This window comes from Dryobates pubescens, chromosome 5, assembly GCF_014839835.1.
Source record: "Dryobates pubescens isolate bDryPub1 chromosome 5, bDryPub1.pri, whole genome shotgun sequence".
Taxonomy (NCBI): domain Eukaryota; kingdom Metazoa; phylum Chordata; class Aves; order Piciformes; family Picidae; genus Dryobates; species Dryobates pubescens.
The window spans coordinates 37,638,095-37,665,291 of NC_071616.1; the positions used below are offsets into that span (position 1 = coordinate 37,638,095).

At 45.6% G+C, this 27,197-nt stretch overlaps 2 protein-coding genes across 2 annotated transcripts; one reads left to right on the forward strand and one right to left on the reverse strand.

The window, feature by feature from the left end:
* Positions 1–8,223: 8,223 nt before the first annotated feature.
* Positions 8,224–9,960, forward strand: CLEC14A (C-type lectin domain containing 14A). Its single transcript, XM_054162057.1, is given in 1 exon segment — positions 8,224–9,960. A coding segment is annotated over 1 exon segment (1,395 nt). The 3' UTR covers positions 9,619–9,960.
* Positions 9,961–24,521: 14,561 nt separating this feature from the next.
* On the reverse strand, positions 24,522–26,917 carry SSTR1 (somatostatin receptor 1). The gene has a single exon (XM_009906613.2). It carries the CDS (start codon positions 26,752–26,754, stop codon positions 25,564–25,566), a length of 1,191 nt encoding a protein of 396 aa, XP_009904915.2. The 5' UTR covers positions 26,755–26,917; the 3' UTR covers positions 24,522–25,563.
* Between the last annotated feature and the right edge of the window lie 280 nt (positions 26,918–27,197).

Sequence of the window (27,197 nt, forward strand, 5' to 3'; positions counted from 1 at the left end):
CTTCTTGTTATTTCTAGGATGGGAGGACATCAGAACTGCACTTAACATTTTCCCAGACCTGCATAACCTGTGGTTTGCACGGGCTGCTGATAACATCCCTATGGATCAAAAGGGAAATGGCATAAAGGTGTCAAACTCATTCTGACAATAATGTTTTTTAAAGGATGGCCTTTGGGCCACAAAGTAGCTGTAAGGCTACAAAAGTCCTTCAGTGCACAGTACATCTTCCACTGCTGCCCACAGGAATATGGCTGAAGAATGACATGCCATCTTTTAAGCAGCAACTGCCTTTTATTTTAGCTGTCACTGTCCTTTGCTCCATGCTGACAGCCCTGCACTTCCTGCCAACAGGCTGCTGTGGGGACTGCCTAGCTGTGCAAACATGCCTGCTATCACCAGCACCACCTCACACACCAGCATTTGTGCCACCCTGGGACATGGCTCCTTTGGTTCCTTTGCCACTGTGTCATTTGACACTGGTCACTGATCTTACTTCTCTGATATCTTCTTTCTGTTTCTTCTTTATTCTCTGTTTATGTCTACTCCCTCTTTTCCTGCCTACTCAGTTTATGCTGTGCTGCAGCTCTCTATTCCATCAACTTAATACTGGGCTGCATTCTCTGCCTTCTATTTTCTATTCTATTCCTCTCCTCTCCTCTCCTCTCCTCTCCTCTCCTCTCCTCTCCTCTCCTCTCCTCTCCTCTCCTCTCCTCTCCTCTCCTCTCCTCTCCTCTCCGAACCTCTCCTCTCCGAACCTCTCCTCTCCGAACCTCTCCTCTCCTCTCCTCTCCGAACCTCTCCTCTCCGAACCTCTCCTCTCCTCTCCGAACCTCTCCTCTCCTCTCCTCTCCGAACCTCTCCTCTCCGAACCTCTCCTCTCCTCTCCGAACCTCTCCTCTCCGAACCTCTCCTCTCCTCTCCTCTCCTCTCCTCTCCTCTCCTCTCCTCTCCTCTCCTCTCCTCTCCTCTCCTCTCCTCTCCTCTCCTCTCCTCTCCTCTCCTCTCCTCTTCTCTCTTCCCTATCCTATCCTATCCTATCCTACACTATCCTATCCTATCCTATCCTATCCTATCCTATCCTATCCTCTCCTATCCTCTCCTATCCTATCCTATCCTCTCCTATCATATCCTATCCTCTAGACACACATACATTTAGAAACAAGTACACACACATAACCACAAAAGCTCAGATTCTGCAGCATGTGGACACTTCATATGAGCCACTAAAATATAACCAACCAACCAAAGCTCTGAGCACTGCTAGCTGTTCATCATTCAAGGTACAGAAGAAAAGGGGAGACAATGCAGGGAGGGCCAATTGCATCATGACACATTTCAGTGTTTTTGCTTTTTTTGACATTGTCAACTGCAATGGCCATACTCTATCAGTTCCTATGAATCCCCTCTCACCCACATATACTCTACATGAAGCTTAAATGGGGCAACCAGGCAGTGCTACATAATACAGGAGATGTGAAAAATGTAGAGGCTAGGACAAAATGAGTACAAATCATTGAGTCAACAAAAGAGAGAGTGGACTAGAGCAAGAATAAAAAGTATTTATAGACTACAGTATTTTTGGAAAAGATTTGAAGTGTTTGAGAGTTCTGGAGTTCATTTCCCCTAGCTAATTACAGGGCTGGAATCTGTCTTAGTAACTCATTAAAGATGAATGGAAGTGTTAAGAGAATGCATTATTGTCTAGCACAATTAGTAATGGAAAGATGAACATGTAAAGCGAACAGTCTTTAAAGGGAGGATCTGCATACTGGGTAATGCCAGAGTCACAGCTTTTTTGTTTGGTTTTGTCCATGCCATCCATCTACTAGATGTCCCTTCAGCACAACAGCATTAATGGGACAGGGATCTACTTGAAAGACTCCGACAGAGAGCTACCAGGATGATGGAGGGACTGGAGCTCTGCCCTGTGAGGAGAGGCTAAGAGCCCTGGGGCTTTTTAGTCTGGAGAAGGGAAGATTGAGGGGGGAATTTAATAAATGTTTATAAATATCTGAGGGCTGGGGGTCAAAAGAGATAGAACAGGCTCTGCTCAGCTGCACCCTGTGATAGAACAAGGGGTAATGGATATAAACTACAGCACAGGAGGTTCCACCTCAACATGAGGAGGAACTTCTTCACTGTGAGGGTCACAAAGCACTGGAACAGGCTGCCCAGAGAGGTTGTGGAGTCTCCTTCTCTGGAGACTTTCAAGACCCATCTGGATGTGTTCCTGTGTGACCTGTGCTAGATTCTATGGTCCTGCTCTGGCAGGGGATTTTGGACTCAATGATCATCAGCGGTCCCTTCCAACCCCTAACATCCTGTGATCCTGTGAATTTTATGTCTATGTCATAAATGTAACAGACATTTACAGCAGTTGACAACAGCAGTTAAATATTATTCTTTATTTTTTTTAAAGGTCCTGTAGCTATTTAATAATGTCACTGGAAATTGTTATTACAGCATACAGGAACTTGCATGACCCCTGCTGGGTTCTCTTCTCCAAATTATGTAGTCCTTTAGAGAGGCAAATAATTAAGTTCTCACAATCATGCAAGTTGTTGCAGTAAGACAGAAATTCTTATGTTAATTTCATGTCCTTTTCCCTGGAAAAAATAACAAAAGCATGCCAGATTCCATCTGGCATTTTTTACTCCCTGTTACAAGTTGTTTGACTGAATGTAGGGAAATTCATGAGAAATCTTGGCACACTGTGGGAAGGAGTCAGTTCTCACTGACTTCAAAAGGGTCTGATTTTTAACCTAGGTGGTTTTTTAAAGAATACAACACTTCACTGAGAAAATTTTTGCTTTGCTTAAACCCAATTTACTGTAGGGCTGCCTTATTATTTGATAAACCATGTCTCAAATACAGATTTCAATTTCACTGTTTTCTGTCTCTTAGCAGAGTATTGAAAGGTGGAGAATATGCTTTGACTTCACTAACAACAAATCCAGCAGAAGGATGTGTGAATTAAGTAGAGGTATTGGTTGAGATGAGGAGGGAAAGGGGACAAGGTAGCTCCTCCACTGCCAACCAGTACACATTCTGCAAGTTTGCAGGAAGCTAAAAGGCTGGAGCTAGGCAAATGAGCTGCACTGCCAAACTATTGCTTTTCTGTTGCCTTTCTCATTCCATCTCTGAAGTTTCCAACCCCAAAGAAATCTGTATCAGCAACAGACTGCAGTTCTGCAGAACAGGTGATGAAGGGTAGTGCACCTTAAGCAGCCTTCCTTCGTGTCAGCAGAAAGAGATGCTGTTCCTGCTTCTGTCCTTAGACATTGTGTCAGAATGGACAGACAGATTCATTTCCATACAACTTCCTGTACCCCCTTGAGGGATGAAAAGTTACTCATGCCCTGTGCATTGCAGTGGTCATTTTACTTGTCCACTTTGCAGGCAGACAGGCCTCTTTTACTGTGCCATCCATTTATCCCTGTGAGGCAAAATACATCTCTAAGTAAGAACAGGCCACTGTAGCTCTCTGTGAGACTGCCTTAACAAAAATATACCTCTTAAGCCCTAGCAGTTGAATGCAGGAAAGAAAAGCAGCTTTATTAATTCAGCCTTTCTTTCCTTTCCCCTTAGACAAAATGTACCTATTATTATAAGGCAGATACAGTGACAAAAGCCCTAATAGCTCTTAATAAAACTACAATTAAAGCAAGCCACTGTTTTTTTTCAAAGGCTGAGATCTTACAGGCAGAAGATTAAGGAACAACTACAGCCAAATAAGGCTTCCACTACTGAGCAAAGCAGCTACATTAGGACTTACCAATCAGTCATATAATGTTCACATTCATGCAATGAAGTCTTCTTTATACATAGAAGTTTAGCTGTCACATACCAGCATTTGTATATGAGTAGCTAATCCTTCCTTTCAAGAGAGAATGACTTCAGAAAAAGCTCCATGAGGACACTTAATTAAAATGTTTTCTCATTTATTAAAATGGAACCAGACCAGGACAACATCCAAAACCAGGGAAAGGGCTGTTTTCTTCAGATCTGGTAGGCCTGCTATTTTAAAAGGTATTTTGCAGGACTCCCAGGGACAACTGTAGAAGGGAAGAGCAGGCATGCAGACAGAATGGTGCCACATCCAGCTGGCAGCCAGTCACTAGTGGGATCCCCCAGGGATCAGTGCTGGGCTCCATCCTGTTTGATATCTTTATTGATGATCTGGATGAGCAGATTGAGTCCATCATCAGTGAATTTGCAGATGACACCGAGCTGGGAGCAGGTGTTGATCTGTTAGAGCGAAGGAGAGCTCTGCAGAGGGACCTTGACAGGCTGGACAGATGGGCAGAGTCCAAGAGCATGAGATTTAACACATCGAGGTCACACCTCGAGTCCTGTGTCCAGTTCTGGGCCCCTCGGTTTAGGAAAGATGTTGAGTTGCTGGAACGTGTCCAGAGAATGGCAACAAAGTTGGGGAGGGGTCTGGAGCACAAGCCCTATGAGGAGAGGATGAGGGAGCTGGGGTTGCTTAGCCTGGAGAAGAGGAGGCTCAGGGGAGACTATTGCTGTCTACAACTACCTGAAGGGAGGTTGTAGACAGGTGGGGGTTGGTCTCTTCTCCCAGGCAACCAGCACCAGAACAAGAGGACACAGTCTCAAGCTGCACCAGGGGAAGTTTAGGCTGGATGTTAGGAAGAAATTCTTCATAGAGAGAGTGATTGGCCATTGGAATGGGCTGCCCGGGGAGGTGGTGGCGTCACCATCACTGGAGGTGTTTAGGAGGAGACTGGATGGGGTGCTTGGTGCCATGGTTTAGTTGACTAGATAGTGTTGGATGCTGGGTTGGACTCAATGATCTCAAGGGTCTTTTTCAACTTGGTTAATTCTATTCTATTCTATTCTATTCTATTCTATTCTATTCTATTCTATTCTATTCTATTCTATTCTATTCTATTCAGTAGTCAAATAGCTACCATCTCTACTTCCTGCTGATGAAAGCTTTCAGCTTTGGTATGTAGGCTTTTCATCTTTCTGTGCAAAACAAATTCCTCCAACAAGACTGGACTGCATGGGACACTGCTGACCAACCTGTTTCCAAATTGCTGGCTCAAATATAGCCTAGGAAGTGAAAGCCATGGCCTGTGTGAAATAAGTTGGGAGCACCCACCAATTACCTGGCAGAAAGGCCACCTCAGACAGCTCAAATCCTGCCATTGCTGATTGCTGAGAAGAGAAGCAAGGGAGCAAATGTTTTCATAGACAGAGCTGCATCCTCCTCCCCAGGGACAGCACTTTGGGTCTGAAACACAAAAAAGGAAGTTTTCGGACTTCTATACTATTCCCTCTATTTATAAAGGTCAGTTTCTATTCAGCTCTAATAAACAAACTCAGTTTGTAAAGAGAGAATAGACTGAAGCTGTTGGATTGCAGGAACAGATTAGGCAAAGCCTTGTCAGCACTCTCCAGCAAGACAGCAGTAGTAAAGCTGTAGCAATCTCTCTTCTCTCCCAAATCTATCAGCTACATTTGGGGAAAAAAGGTCTCAAGCTTACAGGTATTTGCAGAAGTGTAGTTTGCATTCATTGTCAAGAAACATCAAAGAGCTAATAGTTCATTCAGTTTAAGGCACATTTAAGGCTAGGTCCAGTGAAGAACGCAAGAGCTGAAAGCTAGATGACAGAGTTTCCCAATGCAAACTGAACTGCATCTTTCCACCCTGCAGCATAGGCAGACAGCAACAATCTCCCCATGTTCCTGCTCTGGCGTGTGGCTTGGTACCTGACCCACCCTGGAGAAGAACACACACTGGAGTGACCATTCCAGAAGGCAGCAGAGCTCTAAAAACATGATTGCTACAGCTGCTGCTGCTGTAGATTTTGAGTTCAGTGGCTCCATCATCTCTGCACCTCCAGTAGCCAAACTTCTGATTTAATCTAGAATTAAACCAGCAGGTTCTTGTTTTGTTATGAAAAACATCTTTTCCATCAAATCAAGTCTGTTTGCACCCAAGTTCAATTACATTCCCAGTTATATGTAGAAAATATAACACAGTTATTTTTGCTGAGACAGTTTGACAGCTCCTCAAATATTAAAAAAAAAAAAAAAAGTAATATAGGCAATATTTGATGTAGCTTTATTTTTGCTGAATACCAAGAGAAACTAAATAGCAGCTGGATAACATGCAAAATGTACTGACTATTTGGAATCCTTTATGAAAACAGGCAGTGCTTCAGAGCTCCATCACCCAGACTGGCTGTACACTACTCTTTTCTGATTCTTCTTTGACATGTCCAGAGAAAATGTGCTGTACCTTGGTACAGGCCTAGACTCAGTGACAGCTGTGCAGGTTGGTCACAAGCCAACTGAGTGGAACTCATCATCCACATTTATTCCTTCCAAAGAGAAATCACATTCTTAAGAAAGGGCTGAACAGAGGCAGAGCCTACAGTGACAGCGCTTTGTGCAGGAAGGTCCACCTGGAACTTTGATCTAGCACTGTAGAACTCACCTCCACAGACTACAACTACTGATGAACCTTTTGTTTTGTTCTGTTTTGTTTTGAGGGGTGTGTGTGGTTTTGTTTGCTTGGGTTTTGGCTTCTTGTTCTTTTTGTTTGGTTTTTGGGTTTTGTTTGCTTGTGTTTTTTTCTGGTTTTGTTTATTTGTTTACTCATTTGATTCCAAATGCCTTGTTTCCTGCCTTTTCCCTCCACATTTTCTGGGTATCCAAATGCTAGGAATTTGCATCATACCGCACGCACAAGTCACAGTATCACAGTATCACAGTATAACTAAGGTTGGAAGAGACCCCAAGGATCATCAAGTCCAACCTGTCCCAACAGACCTCACAACTAGACCATGGCACCAAGTGCCACGTCCAATCTCCCCTTGAACACCTCCAGGGACGGCGACTCCACCACCTCCCTGGGCAGCCCATTCCAATGACAAATGACTCGCTCAGTGAAGAACTTTTTCCTCACCTCGAGTCTAAACCTCCCCTGGCACAGCTTGAGGCTGTGTCCCCTTGTTCTGGTGCTGGTTGCCTGGGAGAAGAGACCAACCCCTTCCTGTCTACAACCACCTTTCAGGTAGTTGTAGAGGGCAATGAGGTCACCCCTGATCCTTCTCTTCTCCAGGCTAAACAATCCCAGCTCCCTCAGCCTCTCCTCATAGGGCTTGTGCTCAAGGCCTCTCCCCAGCTTTGTTGCCCTTCTCTGGACACGTTCAAGTGTCTTGATGTCCTTCTTAAACTGAGGGGCCCAGAACTGGACACAGTACTCAAGGTGTAGCCTAACCAATGCAGAGTACAGGGGCACAATGACCTCCCTGCTCCTGCTGGCCACACTATTCCTAATACAGGCCAGGATGCCATTGGCCCTCTTGGCCACCTGGGCACACTGCTGGCTCATGTTTAGGCAGGTGTCAATCAGCACCCCCAGATCCCTCTCTGTTTGGCAGCTCTCCAGCCACTCTGACCCCAGCCTGTAGCTCTGCATGGGGTTGCCTTGGCCAAAGTGCAGCACCCAGCACACAAGTCTGAAAACATCAAGAGGGCTTCTTCCAAAGTGAAAGCTGGAAAATAAAATGCACATATATGCATGTGGTTTTGTGCCACATAAAACATGTGGGGAAGAGACTTGGATGTGTGCTGTATTGGAAGGTAGGTACATGTGAGGTAACAGCGGACAGACATCACAGTAAAGGAGCATGAAAAAGAGGATGACACTTCGGCTGCCTATGGATGAAGGGTTACAGCAGAGTAATTCAAAAACAACCCACTGCAAGTCATTGTAGACACCTAATGCACAATGCATTTAGGCCTAGCTGCTTGGTAACAAGAAGAATCAGCTCTTGATTTAGACTGTCTCGTGTATTTGGGAGCTAGAGGGTTGGTTGCATAGCTTCACCTAACCCAGAAACATTCTTTGACGGAAGACTGAAAAACCTGCCTGGGTATGTTCAAGCCTGCTTTAGCAGCGGGGTTGGATTCAATTATCTCCAAGTGGTCCTTTCCAACCCGTACCATTCTGTGATTTAGTGTGAAGTTGGACCACTTTTGGAAACACTCTGCAACAGGCTGGCAAGATGGGGATGGGCACTTCCTAGCCATAAGCTTGAGGAGTGCCTTGCCAACCTCCTGCCCCTCTGGGCACTGGGATGTTCCACCTCTGTCTTCCCCCGAGGCTGGCTACCTGCCCGTCGGGCTGGACGAATTCTTCCTGGCTGCACAGGAGCGTCTTGTCACCCGCCTGCCAACAAACGGAGGATGCCGAGGTCAGTCCCTGCTCCCGACACATTTCCTCCGGCGGGACTGGGGGTGGGTCTCGGGGACGGCGCTCGGGTGGGACGGTGCGAGCGACCAGGGCCAGCCTGAGCCGGGACCGAGCGTTGCCACAGCTGTCGGGGCAGCCCACGCCGCTCGACCGGCGGCGCCACCGGGATGAAGCCACCGGGATGGTGCTTGCTCCTCGCCGTAGCGTGCGCCCAGGGCTGGCTCTCCGCGCAGCAAGCCGCCCTGCGCTGCCAGTCCGCCGGCGCCTGCTTCAGCGCCCACCTCGTCAACAAGTCCTATGCTGAGGCCCGCAAAGCCTGCGACCGCCAGCGGGGCAGCCTGGCCTGGGTCAATAGCGAGCCTGAGCTGCGGCTTCTGCTGGGGCTCCTGGCGGAGGCGGCGGCGCGGCCAGCGCCCTCGCTCATCTGGGTCGGGCTGAAGAGGAACGCCTCTGTCTGCACCGACGCGGAGCACCCGCTCCGTGGCTTCTCGTGGGAGGGCGCCGGCGGCTCGGCGGCTCCGCAGGAGGTGCCACCGGCGCTTGGCCGATGGGCGAAGGAGCCCATGCGCTCCTGCAGCACTGCCCGCTGCGCCGCGCTGCACCTGGCTTCGACGGCGGCACCCGACGGCGGCCCAAACTGGGGCTGGAAGGAGCGACCCTGCCAGCGGGACAGCCAAGGCTACGTCTGCAAGTACCAGTACGAGGGCGCCTGCCCCGACATCAGTCTCGCAGGTGCCCTCGGCCTCGATTACCGCCTCCCCTTCGAGGAGCACAGCGCCAGCCCCGGCTTCAGCCCGCCGGGCACCGTGCTCACCGTAGCGTGCCCCGGAGGGGAGGTGCGGCTCAGCTGCCAGCCTGACTTGGGCAGCTTCGCCTGGAAGGAGGTGGAGGAGCCCTTCTGCCCCTGCACCTTCGGCAATCGAAGTCCCGGCAGCGGGCGGTGCGCCGACGCGGCTGGGTGCCGCGATGCTGCCGGCGGCTTCGCCTGTGCCTGTACCCGGGGCGGCATGTACGGGACGCCCTGCGCGGCCACGGAGGAGGCTCCCACGGCGGATGGCGGCCCCGCGGAGCCGCCAGGTGCCGAGGTAGAGGGACGGCGCCCTTCCACCGCGACACCCAGCCGTTCTGCGGGGCCGCCCACTACAGCCGCCGCTGGCGCGGAAAAGACGACGCCTCCGCCGCCCTTTTCCTCGTCTAACTATGTTTTCATTCTGGTGACGGTGGCGGTAGTGGTGCTGGTCATCCTGGTCATGACTGTGCTGGGGGTCTTCAAGATCTGCTTCAACAAGAAATCCGAGGGCCGCGGGGACAAGGAGGCGCCGGAGGCCGGCAGCAAGGCGGATGCCAGCTCCACGGAGCCGAACGGAGGAGCTGCGGGTGGCAACTAGCCTCTGGGCGGCGGAGGACCCGTCCCTCAGGTCTGCCCCGAGTGGCAGTTCCAACGCCGAGGCAGCGCTCGGCTTCCCACTTCTCTTTCCCCCAGCCCGGCTGCCGCAGGGAGCCGGAGAAGAGGCGCTATAGGAGATGGCTGAGCAGAACTTGCAGATTGTCAGACGGCGGTGTACGCAGCGACCCCTTTTTCAAGGATTCGAAACCTATGGACAGCCAAACGTTTTTGCCGGTCTGAAAAACGTTTGTTCAGATGCTGACATAACTAAAACATGAATATAGTGGCCTGGCTGGCAGTACGATTGCTTATCTGCAGCTGCAACAGTTGTGGGGTTTTGTTTTCTGAGTGCTCGTCGGGTGCCTTGGAGCAAGTGTCAAGGAGCCCACTTTGAGTGCTTATGTCTTGTCATTTAGAAGTCACTCCTTGTCTGACTGGAGGCTCTCGTTTTGTTTCTAAGTGCTGAGATGTTTAGAGACATGAACTACCATAATTTTGGAGGAAACTGACCCATGCTCTTTCAGACTGACATTCTTAAAAATCAAGAGCATTTCTATGCTTGGAAGGTCATTACATTACTGAGGAAGTGGGAGGTTAATGGAGAGTCAGTTTTATACTTCAGCTAATGAAAAGAATAAAGAATGATTTAAAACCTAAATCACTGCTTCATGAAACATTCGTTTTTATTGTAGCAAAGCAACAAATTTGTCAGTTGCACTTTTTCTCCTCAGGTGTGTTGGTACAAAGCTTGGTTTCTGTGTGCAACGTGTGGCTCCCTTACAATCAGCAAGGTGCTGATGAGCTTCACACTGAGAGAGGTGTTAACGTGGGGTCCAAATACATCATGCAAATCCCATTCTTTCTAATTAGTTATGTGGTTTTCCACACAGTCCCTTGAGAGTAAGGAAAGAGGGATTCACCCTTTGTGCCCCTTTCCAAATGAGGTAAACAATTCCTCTGCAATTTCCCTTGGGAATTCCCATAGAGCAGTTTTCATCCTGGCCACAGAACTTGCTTTCCTTGCAGTTCAGGAGTTCTGATGCTCACTTCTTATGGTGTTAATTTTCAATTAACGTGGTAACAATAACTATTGATTCAAGACACAACTGGATCTCATCCAAGCTTTTTGGAGTGCAAGGGAGAGCAGGGAAACATTTTCTTGGGTTTTTAAAGATATGTTTCATTTGTTTGGTTTCCTCTCTTTGTATCTGATCTTCTGACTACTGCTTTGAATTTGTCACTTTCCTGTTGAGTTTGGAGAACTCCAAACAATAATGTGTATTATTGCCCATCTTTCTTGCAAGCAAAGACTTGGTGATTAATCTGGTGTAAACATCTGCTAAGGATAGAGTATGACACAGTATGCTGTTTTGTTGATGGTTGTTTTTTTTCCCTCCTTTCTGCTTGGTGATAGGCTCTTGCTATCTGGGAAACTTGCTTTTAAGGGGATCCCAAACATTTGTGAACCATCCGGCTGTCTATAGATATAAATTTCATTGCATCATGCTAGGAATTAAATACAGCTTGTTGAGAATGCTGCTCATTACAAAGATGTCCCACAATCTGCACACTTTTCTAATCTGTTCATCTGACAGTTGCATTTCAGGAAGCAGGCATTTTTCAGCTGCTGTGTGAGGCTTGCTTCTACATTCAGATGTGAACAGATTTGGAAAATGGCTCAGCCACTGATACTTTTTGTCTTAATGCCACTCCTGTTACTGTCACTGCAGGGAACATTATATTATATGTAGAGCCCCTTTCTTTTACAAGGTGCTACATAAGCAAATAGCCTCTGTAAGTTACTGTTCAGTGTTTCCCTCTTTCCCACATATCAGATGGCTGAACCCTTAGTGGGGCTGTACAACGGACAGAGGTATGTTTTCAAGCTCTAGAAATACTCTTGATGTTTCAGGAGTCTTGCCAAGCCCAAAGCTTAGTGCTGAGTTAAGTGTCTATAACTGACTACTTCTTTTGGTGTCTGTCAGAATTTGACTAAGACTATCAGTTAAAATATTCAAGTTCATGCCCTTGCAAGCCATTTATCTGTCTCATCTTGGTACTTGCATTACACTCTCTGCCTCAGCTTCCAGTAATTTATTTTTTTTCACTTACATTCAAGATTCAGGATTCAGCATTAGACATTTGTCTAAAGGACTACACAAGGATTTTAATACTTTTTCTCTGGTTTATAATTTGACTCAACTGAAACCAGACTTTTGCATCTAAGGATGGGATCCATCTAACCAGGTATCAATAGCTCACGTAGACCCATCTACTCACCTAGACTCCTTTACAGCCTGTGGAGAGAAGTATATACTTGCATTTTCTCTCAGTTTAGACTAGATGCTGAAAACAGGGCCAGTGAATGACATCCTAAAATGCTGTTTCCCTACAACAACTGCAAAGAAGGCCTGTGGAGGCTGCTTACTTAAAAGTCTGTGAAACACAGATCTAAAATTAAATCAGAAAAATCAGCTAACTCCAGCTGTGCAAGTCACAGAGTGTTCTGTGTCTCTAAGGCACGGCTAAATGACCATCACTTTGCCATAGCTTCTGTTCCTTTTACACATTACAGATTCTTGTTTTATCGGTTTGGGTTTCTTTACCTTCTTTTTTGCAGTCAGTAGAATACAAAGCAAGTAGCAATTGGATTTGATTGGAACCTGAGCAGGTTGGAAATGCATTAATTTTTCTTCCTCTAATGATTCAGACCAAGAAATCGCTGGTTTGGGAGAGAGGATAAATCATTTTTGCTTTCCACTCTCAATCTAAATTGTGTCTTAAAGAGGAAACCAACAGATAACAGACTTGCAACATGGACTATTGGCTCATATCATAACCATGATTCAGTGATCTGCAAGGCATATTCAATGCAGGATTTGCTGTTCACATGCATAGGTGGAAAGTAAGTAAGATCATAAGTACAGTAATCATAACTAGGACTGATATAATAGTCACAGAAGTGTGCATATTACATTGCAACTGATTATCCAATACAAAAATCCCACAATTTAATCCATTATTAGAACCACATACATCACATATAAACTTTGTACCTTTGAGTTTTATGATGGATATACTTGTCTGAAAGACTTTTTTAGGTTTGAGGTGAGGAGAAAGTTCTTCACAGAGAGAGTTGTTAGCCATTGGAATGGGCTGCCCAGGGAGGTGATGGAGTCACCATCCCTGGAGGTGTTCAGAAAAAGATTGGATGTGGCACTTGGAGTCATGGTTTAGTTGTCAGGAGGTGTTAGGTATTAGGTAATAGGTTGGACTTGATCTCTGAGGTCTTTTCCAACCTTACTGATTCTATGATTCATATTAAGTGCTTTTTTTGAAACTGTAAATTCCCTTGAGTGTTGTGGACCCTGGCTCCTGACTAGAGGACTGGATGTAACAATGGTAATGAGTGAGTCTGCATTTAGAATCTGTGAGCCCACATTTGGCAATGAGGATTTCTGCCAACAGCAGGGAGGTTGTAGACAGACGGATGTTGGTCTCTTCTCCCAGGCGGCCAGTACCAGGACAAGAGGACACAGTCTCAGGCTGCACCAGGGGAGGTTCAGGCTAGATGTTAGGAAAAAGTTCTATACAGAAAGAGTGATTGCACATTGGAATGGGCTGCCTGGGGAGGTGGTGGAGTCGCCATCATTGGACGTTTTCAGGAGAAGACTTGATGGGGTGCTTGGTGCTGTGGGTTAGATGTTTGGGTGGTGTTGGATTGGTTGATGGGTTGGACGCGATGATCTTGAAGGTCTCTTCCAACCTGGTTTATTCTATGTATTCTATGAAATGCCCAAACCTCTCATCTATTGCAGTGGTCCAAAAAGTGACCCATGCTGCCCAGGACTAAATCTAATTTTGTATTTCCTTAATTGCTCTGAAGACAGTTTGACTGGTAGGCACCTCATTTGTCAGATGTACATTTTATTCATGAACCTGTGAGGAATTTTTAATGGGTTGCATTCATCAAATAATCAGAAATAAAGTTTTCATTTCCCCCCAAATTTTAATAATGATTTATACTGCTGAGGGCTTGATTAAGTGTGTTATGGGATTAAAGTGAAATCTGAAAGTGGACACAGGCAAGATTCAAATACTTCAAAGAACTTTATTCCTTTTTAAAGTGTAGTGTATGGCTTAAAGAAGATTTTAAAATGAATGATTCTGTGCTTCCCCCAGGAACCATAATTTCCTGTCACTTAATCAATTTTTTTCATGTTTTCAGTCCTCATTATCTTTCCTCATTTATTACATGGAGCTTAATCACTGGTACATGCAACTTAGTTGCTTCTAGAAATAACATTTTCTGTTTCTTCGGGATGTGGACATTTATCAAGGCAGTAGAGTGGCAATTCGTACATTTCACTTATGATGCATAACTGATATGAAAGGCAAACACAGCAAGGTGGCAGCAGTAACCACTCTCCCAGGGCTTCCTTCTTTCCTTCATAGCTGGCCTTGCCTTTCTGCTCTGGACTTGCAGAGCTCTGGCCTTGGGGACTGGAGGGTGAATATGGACAGGGAGTCATCTCTTTACAGATCTTTTCCCTTTTCTGTATTGCAGACTAGAAGGACTGCTTCACTGTAGGTGAAATACCTGAAGGCAGCAGCAGAGGGGGGAAGGAAGGCAGAGGCATGGTGGTAGTCCCCCATTTATTATGTCCATCCAAGTTGTTCAGCCAAATAATGTACATTCTTAGGGCAAAATCAGGATCTGTTTCTGCTGTTGTGAGTCATCTTACTAATTATGCCAAGAATGAATTATGGCAGATGTCTGGAAATTTAATTACTAGTCAGTCTGTCATGATAGTAGTCCACACACCAGGGGGGAAAATAAAGAAAGGAAAAGGAAAAAAAAGAAGTTTGTTGTGAGTGTTTAAATTCTTCCCTCTCCAAGCAATGAATTGTGTCTGTAGTGCATGCAGCTTTGTCTCAGAATACAAGCCTCCAAGATTTCATGGCAATAACCCTTCCAGCTCTGCAGTGTCAGTAATGGCAATTAAAGTGAATTAATTCTCTTTCAATTATTCCTAACCACTGAGATCATGAAGCAGAGTCTGCTTCATTTGAACCAATTCTGATATCCTAAGAGAGTAAGTAAAAGCAAGAACACATGCATTAGTCTTCCTAGAGTAAAATGATGTTGCTTTCATTCTTTTCTAGATTCTGGAGCTTAAAGGGATGTGCAGATAATATACAACATGAGCATAAACCTTCATTATCATCTGTTGTGTTCCATACATAGAGACACTAAATTATTAGACAGCTAAAACTTTTACATCACAACCCCTCCTTTACTAACCTATACATTAGAGACATACTAATGAGGATGATTTCATTACTTTCAGATAAATTTGCCACACTAATGCTGTTAACATCTGTTGCAATTCCATAAACTCAGTTTACATCTCTCAAAAGAACATCATCCTGGCTTGTCATATAAAGTCAACCTTGCTGCAGTAAAAGATAAGAACTTAGGTTTCAATTTGTACCCTTCTTTTGTGTTAAAAAGTAGATTGTGCATATGTTGGCATATATTTACAGAAAATCACAGCATCACAGTACATGAGAAGTTGGAAGTGACCTCCAGAGATCATCCAGTCCAACCACCCTGCCAGAGCAGGATCACCCAGGGTAGTGAGCACAGGAATGCAGCCAGGTGGGTTTTGAAAGTCTCCAGAGAAGGAGACTCCACAACCTCTCCGGGCAGCCTGTTTCAGGGCTCCATCATCCTCACTGTAAAGAAGTTTCTCCTCATGTGAGGTGAAATCTTCTATGTTCAAGCTTGAAGCCCTTGTTCCTTGTCTTATTATTATTGCACATCACCGAAAAGAGATTGGTGCCCTCCACTAGATGCCACTCCTCAGATATTTATACATATTGATGAGATCCCCTCTCAGTCTTCTCTTCTCAAGACTAAACAGCCCCTCTTCATAGGAGAGATGCTCAAGCCCCTTAATCATCCTCATGGCTCTCTGTTGGATTCTCTCCAGCAGGTCTCTGTCTCTCTTGAACTGGGGAGCCCCAAACTGGACAGTGTATACCAGGTGTGGTCTCACCAGGGCAGACTATGCATTCCTATTAAAATCCAAGATTGTGGGAATAGTTTCTTTGGGCAAAATTCTGTCTGGTGAGCGGAAGTACTTTTGCAGACTCTAGAATGTATCAGGAGATACATTCTTCTATGTTTAGGGAGTTTACTCTCTTGCTTACTTTCAGTTAAAGCTTAGCTCTGATGAAGGTTATTGAATGACTACACTGAAACCTGCAATCCTCTGTAGATCATGTAGGTCATCTTGGGAATGTAGCTCCATGCCTTCATGCCAAACTAAAGTCAGAGTGTCAAGGTGTGTGGAAAGGAATATGTGAATGTTCCCTTTTGTTCTTAAGAGTGTGCATTTCTCATATGGGAAGTAATTTTCCTAGTCATGCCACCAAAGATACTTTTAAAGGAAGAAATTCTGTAAATCTTACTTTATGATGGAGAACAAGGAGAGAAAATACTGCTGTAGTAGGTTTGTTTTGTTGATGCAGAGGACACAGTCTCAAGCTGTGCCAGGGGAAGTTTAGGCTCGAGGTGAGGACAAAGTTCTTCACTGAGAGAGTCATTAGCCATTGGAATGTGCTACACAGGGAGGTGGTGGAGTCACCACCCCTGGAGGTGTTCAAGAGGGGATTGGACGTGGCACTTGGTGCCATGGTTTATTTGTCACGAGGTCTGTGGTGACAGGTTGGACTTGGTGATCTTTGAGGTCTCTTCCAACCTTGGTGATTCTGTGATTCTGTGTGATTCTTAATTTCTATTGAGTAAATATTTGATAAGACCTTTTGTTTTTTTTTTTTTTTTTCTATTTTAATGATAAAAAGAAAGAAATCCATGGAATAAAAAAATCAAAATAAATTAACATTTTCTTTAAAAAACCAAGTTGTCTCTGTGTTATTTTTGCATTGTATTCCTGAATGTCTAGGAATTTCATGAAGTCCTTCAATTATCACTTGCTTCTTCGAAAAAAAGTGACTTGATACTTTCTAACCCTCTGAAAGAACAGTCAGCTTTGAAAATAGTAGCTGACACAAAAAGCAGAATGCCATCCTTTTTGCTGACCTGGAAATTTTAATGTATTTGCTGTACCCTAAATAATCTAAATGAATTATGTGGTAGAGCCAAGTCCTGGTTTGTAATGCCTGTAATGGACTGTACTTTTGTTTCCCCTCTTTTCTTAACAAAATGGCCTCTCCAGGGCATCTCACACTTGGTTTTTCTCCATTTCAGATTCCTTCTTTTTAAGGCCATTCATTGACAGGTATACACCAGTTTCACCTTCTTTCATATCCATTCTTCCCAAATATCCAGTCACCTTCCATGATGTGGACATATCTTGAACGTTTTGCCTGGTATTCAATGACATCTCATAAAGCCATGCAACCCTTCCCACCTTCTTTTCCACCATAAATAACAGGGACAACAGTGGCAATTAAAACCCCACCTGTCCCCTGCATCTGTTGCTACTTCACACACAAGCCTCTGAGAGAGCCATTTCCATAAGTTTTCTTCCCAGTTAACTGCTGAGGATTTTGTACAATCTTGTATTCACATGAGCAGCAGATGAAACAGAGTTTTTCTGGACTCATCATGTGATCAGTGAACAGCTCCTGGCATAAAAATTAGAGTCTGTACTGTGCCATCAAAAAAGTGCCATTCTCGGCTTCTTTCGCTTCACTGAATTTTCATTCATTCATTTGATCTTGCATTGATTTGTACAATTTGTGTAAATCTAGGGCATGAATCATGGTTTGGGTTGGAGAGGACCCCCAAAGGTCATCTAGTCCAACCCCCTGCAGTGAGCAGGGACATCCTCTCCTAGACCAGGTTCCTCAGATCCTTTCTCATCCTGTCCTTGAATATCTCCAAGGATGGGGCCTCAACCACCTCCATGGGCAGCCTGTTCCAGTGTTCCACCATGCTCATGGTAAAGAACTTGTTCCTAACATCTAATCTAAATCTACTTCTCTCTAATTTCAAACCCTTGGCCCTCGTCCTGTGACTCCAAGCATTTGTAAACAGTCCCTCTCCAGCCTTCTTGCTGGTGACTATTTTTGAAGGTCATTATTAGGTCTCCCCAGAGTCCTTCTCTTCTCCGGGCTAAATAACCCCAGCACCCTCAGCCTGTCCTCCTAGGAGAGGTGTTTCAGCCCCTTTCTTGTAGTGTGATGCTGTTATACCCTTGATCATTTTCATGAACCACAGACTAGAAACTTAGCTGATGACATAGCTGTCTCAGTAACTCAGATCAGTTACTGATAGTAGGCAACAGTTTTCAGTGGGCAGTAAGCATCTTTTCGTAGGAAAACACTCAAGTTTATAGAAAGAATACAAAATAGCATAGAAAATGCAAGGCTTAAGATAATAAGCATATTTTAGTATCAAAGTTATTCTAGCTTTCATGAAGACATATGGAACTCCTTTAAAAAAAGCTGCTTTACAATATTGTACAGTATGTTTAGCTTCTAAAAGTGTCTTTTTCTGTAAACTAATAATGTACAAAATAATTCTGCTTCAATGTTAGGAAAATAAACTCAGCAGTACTGGTATTGATTTTTCTGCTCAATAATCCAGTGCTTTTCACATTTGTCTTTTATCCATGACTTATCTCTCATTGACTAGATAAGGGGACAAGAGCCATCTATTTCTATTTTTAACAAAAAACAGAGAGCAACAAGATCCCTAGCCTTTAGCTGGTACTCTGGTAGATAATAAGATTTTTATTATATACATCTACAATATATTAGAATAGACTAGAATGGACTGGAATGGACTGGAATGGACTGGACTGGAATGGACTGGAATAGAATAGAATAGAATAGAATAGAATAGAATAGAATAGAATAGAATAGAATAGAATAGAATAGAATAGAATAGAATAGAATTAACCAGGTGGGAAAATACCTTCAAGATCATTGAGTCCAACCTATCATCCAACACCATCTAATCAACTAAACCATGGCACCAAGCACCCCATCCAGTCTCCTCCTAAACACCTCCAGTGATGGTGACTCCACCACCTTCCTGGGCAGCACATTCCAATAGCCAATCTCTCTTTCTATGAAGAACTTCTTCGTAACATCCAGCCTAAACCTCCCCTGGCGCAGCTTGAGACTATGTCCTCTTGTTCTGGTGCTGGCTGCCCAGAAGGGACCAGCACCCACCTGGCTACAGCCTGCCTTCAGGTAGTTGTAGACAGGAATAAGGTCTCCTCTGAGCCTCCTCTTCTCCAGGCTAAGTAACCCCAGCTCCCTCAGCCTCTCCTCATAGGGCTTGTGCTCCAAACCCCTCCCCAGCTTTGTTGCCCTTCTCTGGACACATTTGAACATCTCAACATCTTTCCTAATCTGAGGGGCCCAGAGCTGGCCCCTATTTAACCCAATTAAATAGTGAAAAGACCATAATCATAGTTTCTCTTACTTTCCTGGTTTACACCTCTGATGGAGACGCTTATCTTACCCTAGCTGTGGAAGTGTGTGATTGGTCCACATAGCAGGCTCCAGATTTTCTGAGCATCTACAAGATATCTCCAGATACAGCCACTCCAGTTCTAAATCAAACATGAGCCATGTTTTTTCTCCATGATCATCTCCTAACAGCTCCAACTTCTCCAGCCATGGACTCACTTCCAGAGCAGAATGAGCATTCCAATTTCCTCTACCCATTAGAGCAGTGCAAAAGCAAAGACATATTATTGTCTACACAGCACTAATCATGAATTTCTGTATGTCCATGATACTTTTAAATTCATCCAATTCATCCCTTTGTATGTTGGACAACAGGCCAAATGGGATGCTTTTGTATTTTCCAATGTGCATGGCCATTCTGTGTGGGTGTACACTGACAGGTTGTTTGCATTGTGCAGATTTATCCTGCTTTGAACTATTCCAGCTGACCAGCAGTCCTTTCAGTTTGCTGTTGCAAATTTGAGTACCTTCAAGTCCTGCATGAATCAGTTGAACTTGTGATCCTTTACTTTCATCAGTCTGTCAGCACTGGCACCAACATTGCTCAGCATTGTTCAGCTTTATGAAATGCAGCACATTACTGCACCCTTGCAGGAGCTCACAGCTTCCCTCTGGGCTGTCTTACAGAGGTTCTTCATTGGTAGGGTCCACACGTACACTTTTCAGAGGTTCTGCTTTTCACACAACTGTCACCAAAAAGGCAGAGCCATTACAATCCAATTCCTGAGCTCATCAGTGATCAGCAGGTCTCATGTTATTAACCTGGCAATTCTGATCTGCACTGCAGCCCACATATGTTATGCATTTGGGCACTTTTATCTGAGACTTTCTAGCTGGGAAGCTCAAGTGTCACAGTATCACAGTACGTTAGAGATTGGAAAGGACCTCCAGAGATCATTGAGTCCAAACCCCCCTACCAAAGCAGGATCACCCAGGGTAGTGAGCACAGGAATGCATCCAGGTGGGTTTTGAAAGTCTCCAGAGAAGGAGACTCCACAACCTCTCCAGGCAGCCTGTTCCAGGGCTCCATCATCCTCACTGTAAAGAAGTTTCTCCTCATGTTGAGGTGAAATCTTCTATGTTCAAGCTTGAAGCCCTTGTTCCTTGTCTTATTATTATTGCATATCACCAAAAAGAGATTGGGTGCCCTCCACTTGATGCCCACTCCTCAGATATTTATATGTATTGATGAGATCCCCTCTCAGTCTTCTCTTCTCAAGACTAAACAGCCCCAGGGCTCTCAGTCTCTCCTCATAGGGGAGATGCTCAATTCCCCTAATCATGCTCATGGCTCTCTGTTGGACTCTCTCCAGCAGGTCTCTGTCTCTCTTGAATTGGGGAGCCCAAAACTGGACAGTGTATTCCAGGTGTGGTCTCAGCAGGGCAGAGTATGGGGATAGAAGAACCTCCCTAGACCTGCGGGACACACTTTTCTTGATGCATCCCAGGATACCATTGGCTCTCTTGGCCACAAGGGCACATTGCTGTCCCATGGAGAACTTGCTGCCCACTAGGACTCCAAGGTCTTTCTCCATGGAGCTGCTTTCCAGCAGGGCAGTCCCTAAGCTGCTTTCACAGGGCAACCCTAAGTCATTTTACACAGCATAAAAATATATACAGAAAAGACTTTGGGGAGGAAAGGGAGAATGGGTCTTCTGCACATTTATATTTCTTTCAGCATGACTCTACCCATCATGGACCTTATAAGCAAATCATGACTATTGTATTGCATCCAGAGTGGAAATGAAAACCTGTATATCTCAGGTAAGATACACCACCTTGCTGTTTCTGCTTCATGGCTGCTCACTTCTCTGTTGAACCCAGATTTTAGGCTTTCAGGAAACAAGATTGGAATGAGGTGGGCATAGTTAGCATTTATTGAAAAACATCTTTCTTATTAAAACTGTTCTTGATTTGTAGCCATCCACTGACATGCCTAGAAGTACTCTGTGGTTCACCTGTTCTTCTTGGTTATTTCCTCTCTAGAAAAATATAATAGCCACGAGCATTATTCTCACAGAGAAATCTAATTAGAAAATTACCCTTTCTTCCTGTGGCTTAGCCTGCAGTTACTAGTCCAGCAGGTCTCTGTGTTGAAGAAGATGGAAGTGCTGAATACACAAAGAAGTACAAATATTTTATTCTCCTCTAGAGATTCATAACTCACATTCTTGACTGTGGAGCTTCAGAGTCACATAAGGTTTCCAGGGGCTGCAGTCTAGAAGACAGGACTAGTGTTTCATTCTGGCTGGCTATTTTTAATGCTATTCTTGGATTTATATATATATATATATATAATTTTTTTTTTTTTTTAAGATTTTAAGACACTTTTTTACACTGCTGGCATTTTAGAAGTGCTTAAGTCCCATCCAGAAATCTTGTTTTTTCCTTCTCCATGAAAAAATCAGATGAATCCTGTAAGCACTGTGTGCAAAGAAACCATACACTGTGTGATGTACTCTGCTGTAGGGGGACCACCTCAAGAGGCAGAGGTGGCCATCACCTTTTCATCCACAACCCAGATATAAAGTGCCTCTGTGACCAGTCTGGTTCAGGTGCACTAACCTCATATAGCAGTCAGCAGATTATGAGATGTGCCTTCTTTGCTACTGTGCTGAGAAGCCTGGTGAGGGAGTCATTTCCTGCATACCCACCTTTGAGGGGATAAATGCTGCAGAGGTACCTGATGTTTGGTCCACGTGAAGACCGTTCTGTCTTGTGTGGACCATAGGAAATAGTCCAGTCCATTGACTAGATACTATCCAGAGCCAACACACTATCAGGTATAGGTCATAGGTCAAAGAAAGAACAAGAAGTCAAATGGATTTCAGTGGTGAAGGGCTGATTTCCATGACAAAGTGGATGCAGTATTCAAAAAATATCAATTAATGGGAGGAAAAGGCAGCAACATACTCCTGCTTATACCTTTACATTTTATCTATTTGTAGATTAATTATGTTATAGGTGTATAAAGAGGTGAAATATGTCACTATTTGAGTTTTGGGTTTGTTTCCAGTGAATTAAGCATTAGTTCAAATAATTCCCATACAAAATCTGAAGGCTCTTATTTGCAATTAGGGAAGCATTTAAAAGAGTTCTGTTTGTTTTCTGATACACATTATTTCATGAGGGCATCTTACTTCTTTTTTCTTCCCCCCCCCCCCCTTTTTTTTTCTTGCTTGCCTTGCTGCCTCCCTCCCCCACCCCCGGTAGTTATGTTCTACTATTCAGAATAATACCACCACAGAATGAACCAGCTTTTTCTTCCCAAGCAAATTAAAAGACCGATTTACAGCTGTTGATCGCCTCTCCTACGGCCAAAGTCAAACTAAACTCAAGGTGAAAAAACTAGCAGGAGGAGCTGTTAGTTTAGGATAAACAGATTTCGTTTCTGGCTGAAAATACAGCTGGTGTTCTGGCCGGTAGCCACAGGGGCACTGCTGCTGGCAGGGAGCGAATGCAGCCATCTGAAGGCGAGCCTGCCACCTGCTGAGGCACCTACAGCTCCGGCGCTAGCAGCCCTTGCTCTGCGCGGTATGACCACCCCACCGCCGCTCTTCCTGGGAGAGCTCAAATTAAAGTGCAGGCGCTGGTAGGTGTGCTGGCATCTGTCACAGCTTGGTTTGAAGGCAAAGTTGTAAAAACAACAACAACAAAAAAAGTATTTAAAAAAAGGAAACCAACCCAGGCTCAACTTTTCATGAAAGCTGAGTGTCAGGTGTGAACCACTGCTTCCTAGCTTTTGCTTCACGGCCTCCGATCTTAAACAAATCCAAGAGTAGAAAGCAGACTGACTGTCTGATTTTAGCTGGCCATACTTCACAATGTGCCTGGGTGAAAAAAAGGCAAGAGAAGATTATGAGATTTATACCATTTTAAAGAGATTGTGAAGGAGATTGGAAGCGAAGCTCTACAAATAGCACTCCACGCTATTGTGGGGCATTTTACTGTTTTGAGAGATGTTCTGTGAAGGGTTAGATAAGCTTAGAAAGAGATTTTTGCCCCTCTCCCCCCCCCCCAGTGTGTGCATCTGATACATTACCGCATTTAAGATATTCGTATTTTCTTTAAGCGAGGTCTGCTTGGGAGCGAAAGAAGTCAAACTGTACAATTGTTAAAGCTTTTCACAAAAGATTTTAATAAGGATGTAACAGATTCCACATAAGCATTTGTTTTTAAACTAAAAGGAGCTGACTCACTGTCCATTGAAGTGAATTAGGATTTTCTTTTCTTTTTTCCTTTTTTTGCTTTCATTTCGATGGGCTTTGAATCAGGCAACTTTCAAGTCCTAAATTTATACATTCAATTCAACAGTACCTAATTTTTGGTGAAAGAAATATACAAAGTAGTACCTTGCTTTTTGCTGCTGAGAAAAGTTAAAGGGTATAATTTCACACACACACACACACACACACACACACACAAAACCCCCCCCCCCGTACTAAGTCCACCAGCGCAAATGCTAGATGCCTTAATTTTCAGCCTCACACTGTACTTAAGCACCATAGCTACCAGCACAGTGCTATGGGTATGCTGCTACTACAGATTTTTCCAAATCTCTTGCTTTAGGGTGCCAGTATTTATAATTAATACAACCACAGTATTGTGCTAGAGAAGTGATTTGTCACAGCCACTGGAACACCTGCCACTGTGTGACGCTGCTAACAGGGGTGGTAGAAGGCAAAAAAAACCTAAGCCAACCAAACTACAGCTGCTTATTTCAGCCTGGTCTGGACTGATTCTTACATTTGGGAAAGGAAGGAGCAGGGGTAGAAGGTTTTGTTTAATCAGCTGTCATTTACCAAACAAGAAAGCGTAATTCATTTGTATGAAAACTGTTCTGTCATCAGAGGGGAACAGAGACAAGAAGGAGAATTTTCATTGGGGGGGGGGAGGAAGGGGAGAAAGGGGGACAATGCAGATGAAAGAGTTAGAGGAAAGTGACAATTGTTTCATCTGAAAAGGGAGCTTTTTTTTTTTTGAGCATCACCCATTTTAAATGCAACCTTGCAATTAGCCACCACAGACAGAAGTACACAGTATAAATTGCTTCAGAGAAAGGCGTTCACAAACACGGTGACAAGAATCAAGTAAGGGGAGAAAAACCAAACCCCAAATCAAACAAAAAGACGGCTGGCACACACGAGAAACAAGAATTCTTAGAAACAAAACATTAAGCTCTGGGTCAGTATATTACATTGTCAACATATGAAACCCATTTTATTTCTTTAGTGCAACAGAAGAAAATGGAGCTTGGGTAAGAGCTATTATCAAACAGCTACTTCTTTTTTTTCTTCTTCTTTCTGTCTTTTTTTTTTTTTTCTTTGTCAAGTATTTATTTCAGAGCCTGATGAAGATTTTGAAACAAATCCCTCTGTTTTTCCCCCCCTGTGTAGGCTAAAGTGACTTTGCGGCCACGCCGGTCATTCAGAACTGTCTCATCTCCCTTTCACAGCTGATGGAGCCTGCACAAGGCACCAGCTTCACAGTCTAGTGCTCCCTTTAAACTTTACTATTAGCACACTTTATTGTATGTATGGACACATTCAAATGCTTCCCAGCTCAGTGCTCCCCATGACTCCTGGCTCGGTGCTCTGCTCACTGAGTCACGGGACTGTTTATCTCCCATTATCAGCAACCTGCTGCGCAGCTCAGAAGCACGGCAATAATCAGATCATTTTCTTTTTCCCAAAGAACTTGTCTCCTCTGCTTCCCCTGAGCATAGCACAGAGAGCCAGAGCCCAGCGCAGTGCAAACTGTCTGCAAAGCAAAAGACAGCTCCATGACCACGCTGCTTCTTTTCTTTGGGCCTTTTTGCTCCCCTCTTTCTTTTTTATTCCTGGGAGGGGGTGGGGCAGAGAGAAGCTGCCTGTGCCTTGCCGGAGGAGAGCAAGGTATGTCCCGGTGAGGACTTTCCCCCCGCACTTCTGCTCTCTGAAGGGAAGGTATGTACTGACAAATAATAAGCAGGGGTGCTTTCAGCTGGGGCAACTCTAAGCCTCAGTGCTGGGGTTTGACTGAGGCAGGCTTGACTCTGCAGCCCAGTGGGTCCCACTAGCCAAGGCAAGAGGGCAACCTATACAAAAGGTGAGGAGAGAGTTGCTGTGGGACCTGTACAGCTACTTGTCAGACACAGAGAAGGATTGGCAAAGCCTGGCTGTCAGACCCTAAACTGACCCACAAGTGCAACAATTTGTCAAGTGGGTATCAAAGCATCAGTGAACACATCGGCTCTCAAGGGAAGTAGGGGGTGGACAGGGTGGGGCAGCAGATTGAGGATGTGGGGTTTTCTTCTCTCCTTGTTGTGCCAAACACCACTGTTGGTGAGCATGACCAAAGTCCCCTCCCTCCCAGCTTCCCCATGCCACAGCCCTGGTCTTGCTCACCCTCCTGCTGTGGTGCAGTAAGGGAGTGGGGAGGCAGGAATGCTTCCTCAAAGAGTGGTAATCCTGGACGTGCAAGTGCCATTCCTGTACATGCTCCCTGACTCCAAGTTGTCTGGGGCAAAGTCCTCCACACTGTATGCCCTGCTTTTGAGGGCAGTGGCATAGTAGTCAATGGGTTCCTCTGCAGCATTGTCCATCCAACTGAGGCAGAGCAGCCGCTGAAAGGACCGCTTGAAGTTGTCCGAGAGAAAGCCATAGAGGATGGGGTTGGCACAGCTGTTGGCATAGCCCAAGATGACAGAGAGCTGGCTGATGGTGGCATCATCCTGCTCTACAAAGACATTGACCAGCTGCACAATGTAGAAGGGCATCCAGCAGATGACAAAAACCATCACCACCATCATGACCATAAGGGTGATCTTGCGCTCTGAGCGTTTGCGTTGCTGCCAGCCAGCCTTCAGGGCCACCATGCGCATCTTGGCAATGATGAGGATGTAGCAGAGGCAGATGGCCACCACAGGCAGCAAGAAGCCCATCAGAAAGGTATAGACCACAAAGACCACCATCCACCTCTGAGTGGGTTCTGGCATGAGCATGTTGCAAGCCACTGTTCCATCACTGTTGGCTGCTGTGTTGGAGAAGATGATGATGGGCAGGATGATGAGGATGGAAAGCACCCAGACACCCAGATTGACCATCTTAGCCACGGTGGGCCGGCGGTACCTAGCCGCCTTGATGGGGTGCACCACAGCAATGTAGCGGTCCACACTGAGCACAGTCAGGCAGTAGATGCTGGTGAACATGTTGATGGCATCCACACTGAGCACCAGGCGGCAGAGCAGTGAGCCAAAGGGCCAGTGGTGCAGCAGAGTGGAGGTGACCAGAAAGGGGACGCTTAGCATCAGCAGCTCGTCTGCAATGGCCAAGTTGAGGATGTAGATGTTGGTGGCTGTCTTCATCTTGGCATAGCGCAGGATCACGTAGATGACCATGGAGTTGCCGCACAGCCCCACTAGGCATACCACGGAGTAGATGAATGAGATGAGGATGGCGCTGCCCTGAGCTTCACTCAGGGTGCTGTTTGGGGCACCGGAGGAGTTCCTGCCGCTCGAGTCCATGCCCCCCGCCTCCGCCGCCTCTTCCGAGGCGCTGCTGGCTCCGCCACCACCGCTGTCACCGCCGCTGCTGTCGCTGCCTGCACCGCCCGGAAGCCTGGTGCAGGTGCCATTGGGGAGCATCCTCTGCTCGGACCTCCCCGTCCCCGGCTCAGAGCGGCAGGCGCCTGCCGCTGCGTGAGTTCGGCATCCCGGCCGGACTCCCGGCGCGGCGGCTCCGCGGCGCAGGCATGGGGCGGCAGGCGGCTGCCGGAGCCTCTCGCTCCGAGCGCAGCAATTGCTGCTCCTCGGCTGGCGAATGATTAATAGGCAGCGGCGCGTCACCAGCTACGAAAAGGAGGAGGGAAAGAGAAAGACCAAAAAAAAAAAAAAAAAGGAAAGAGGCTGCTGGAGGAGACGCAAGTGGCTGTCCCTCCCAGCCCATCGCCCCTCCCGCCCGCCCGCCTCCTGCTGTTCCCAGCTCCGGAGCTGCAGGCTGTCCCTGCTCCCACTGCCCTCCCCATCCCTCAATGCCCCTCGGATTCACACTGCTCTCTCTACTCAGGCACCGTTTCCCGTACTCCACG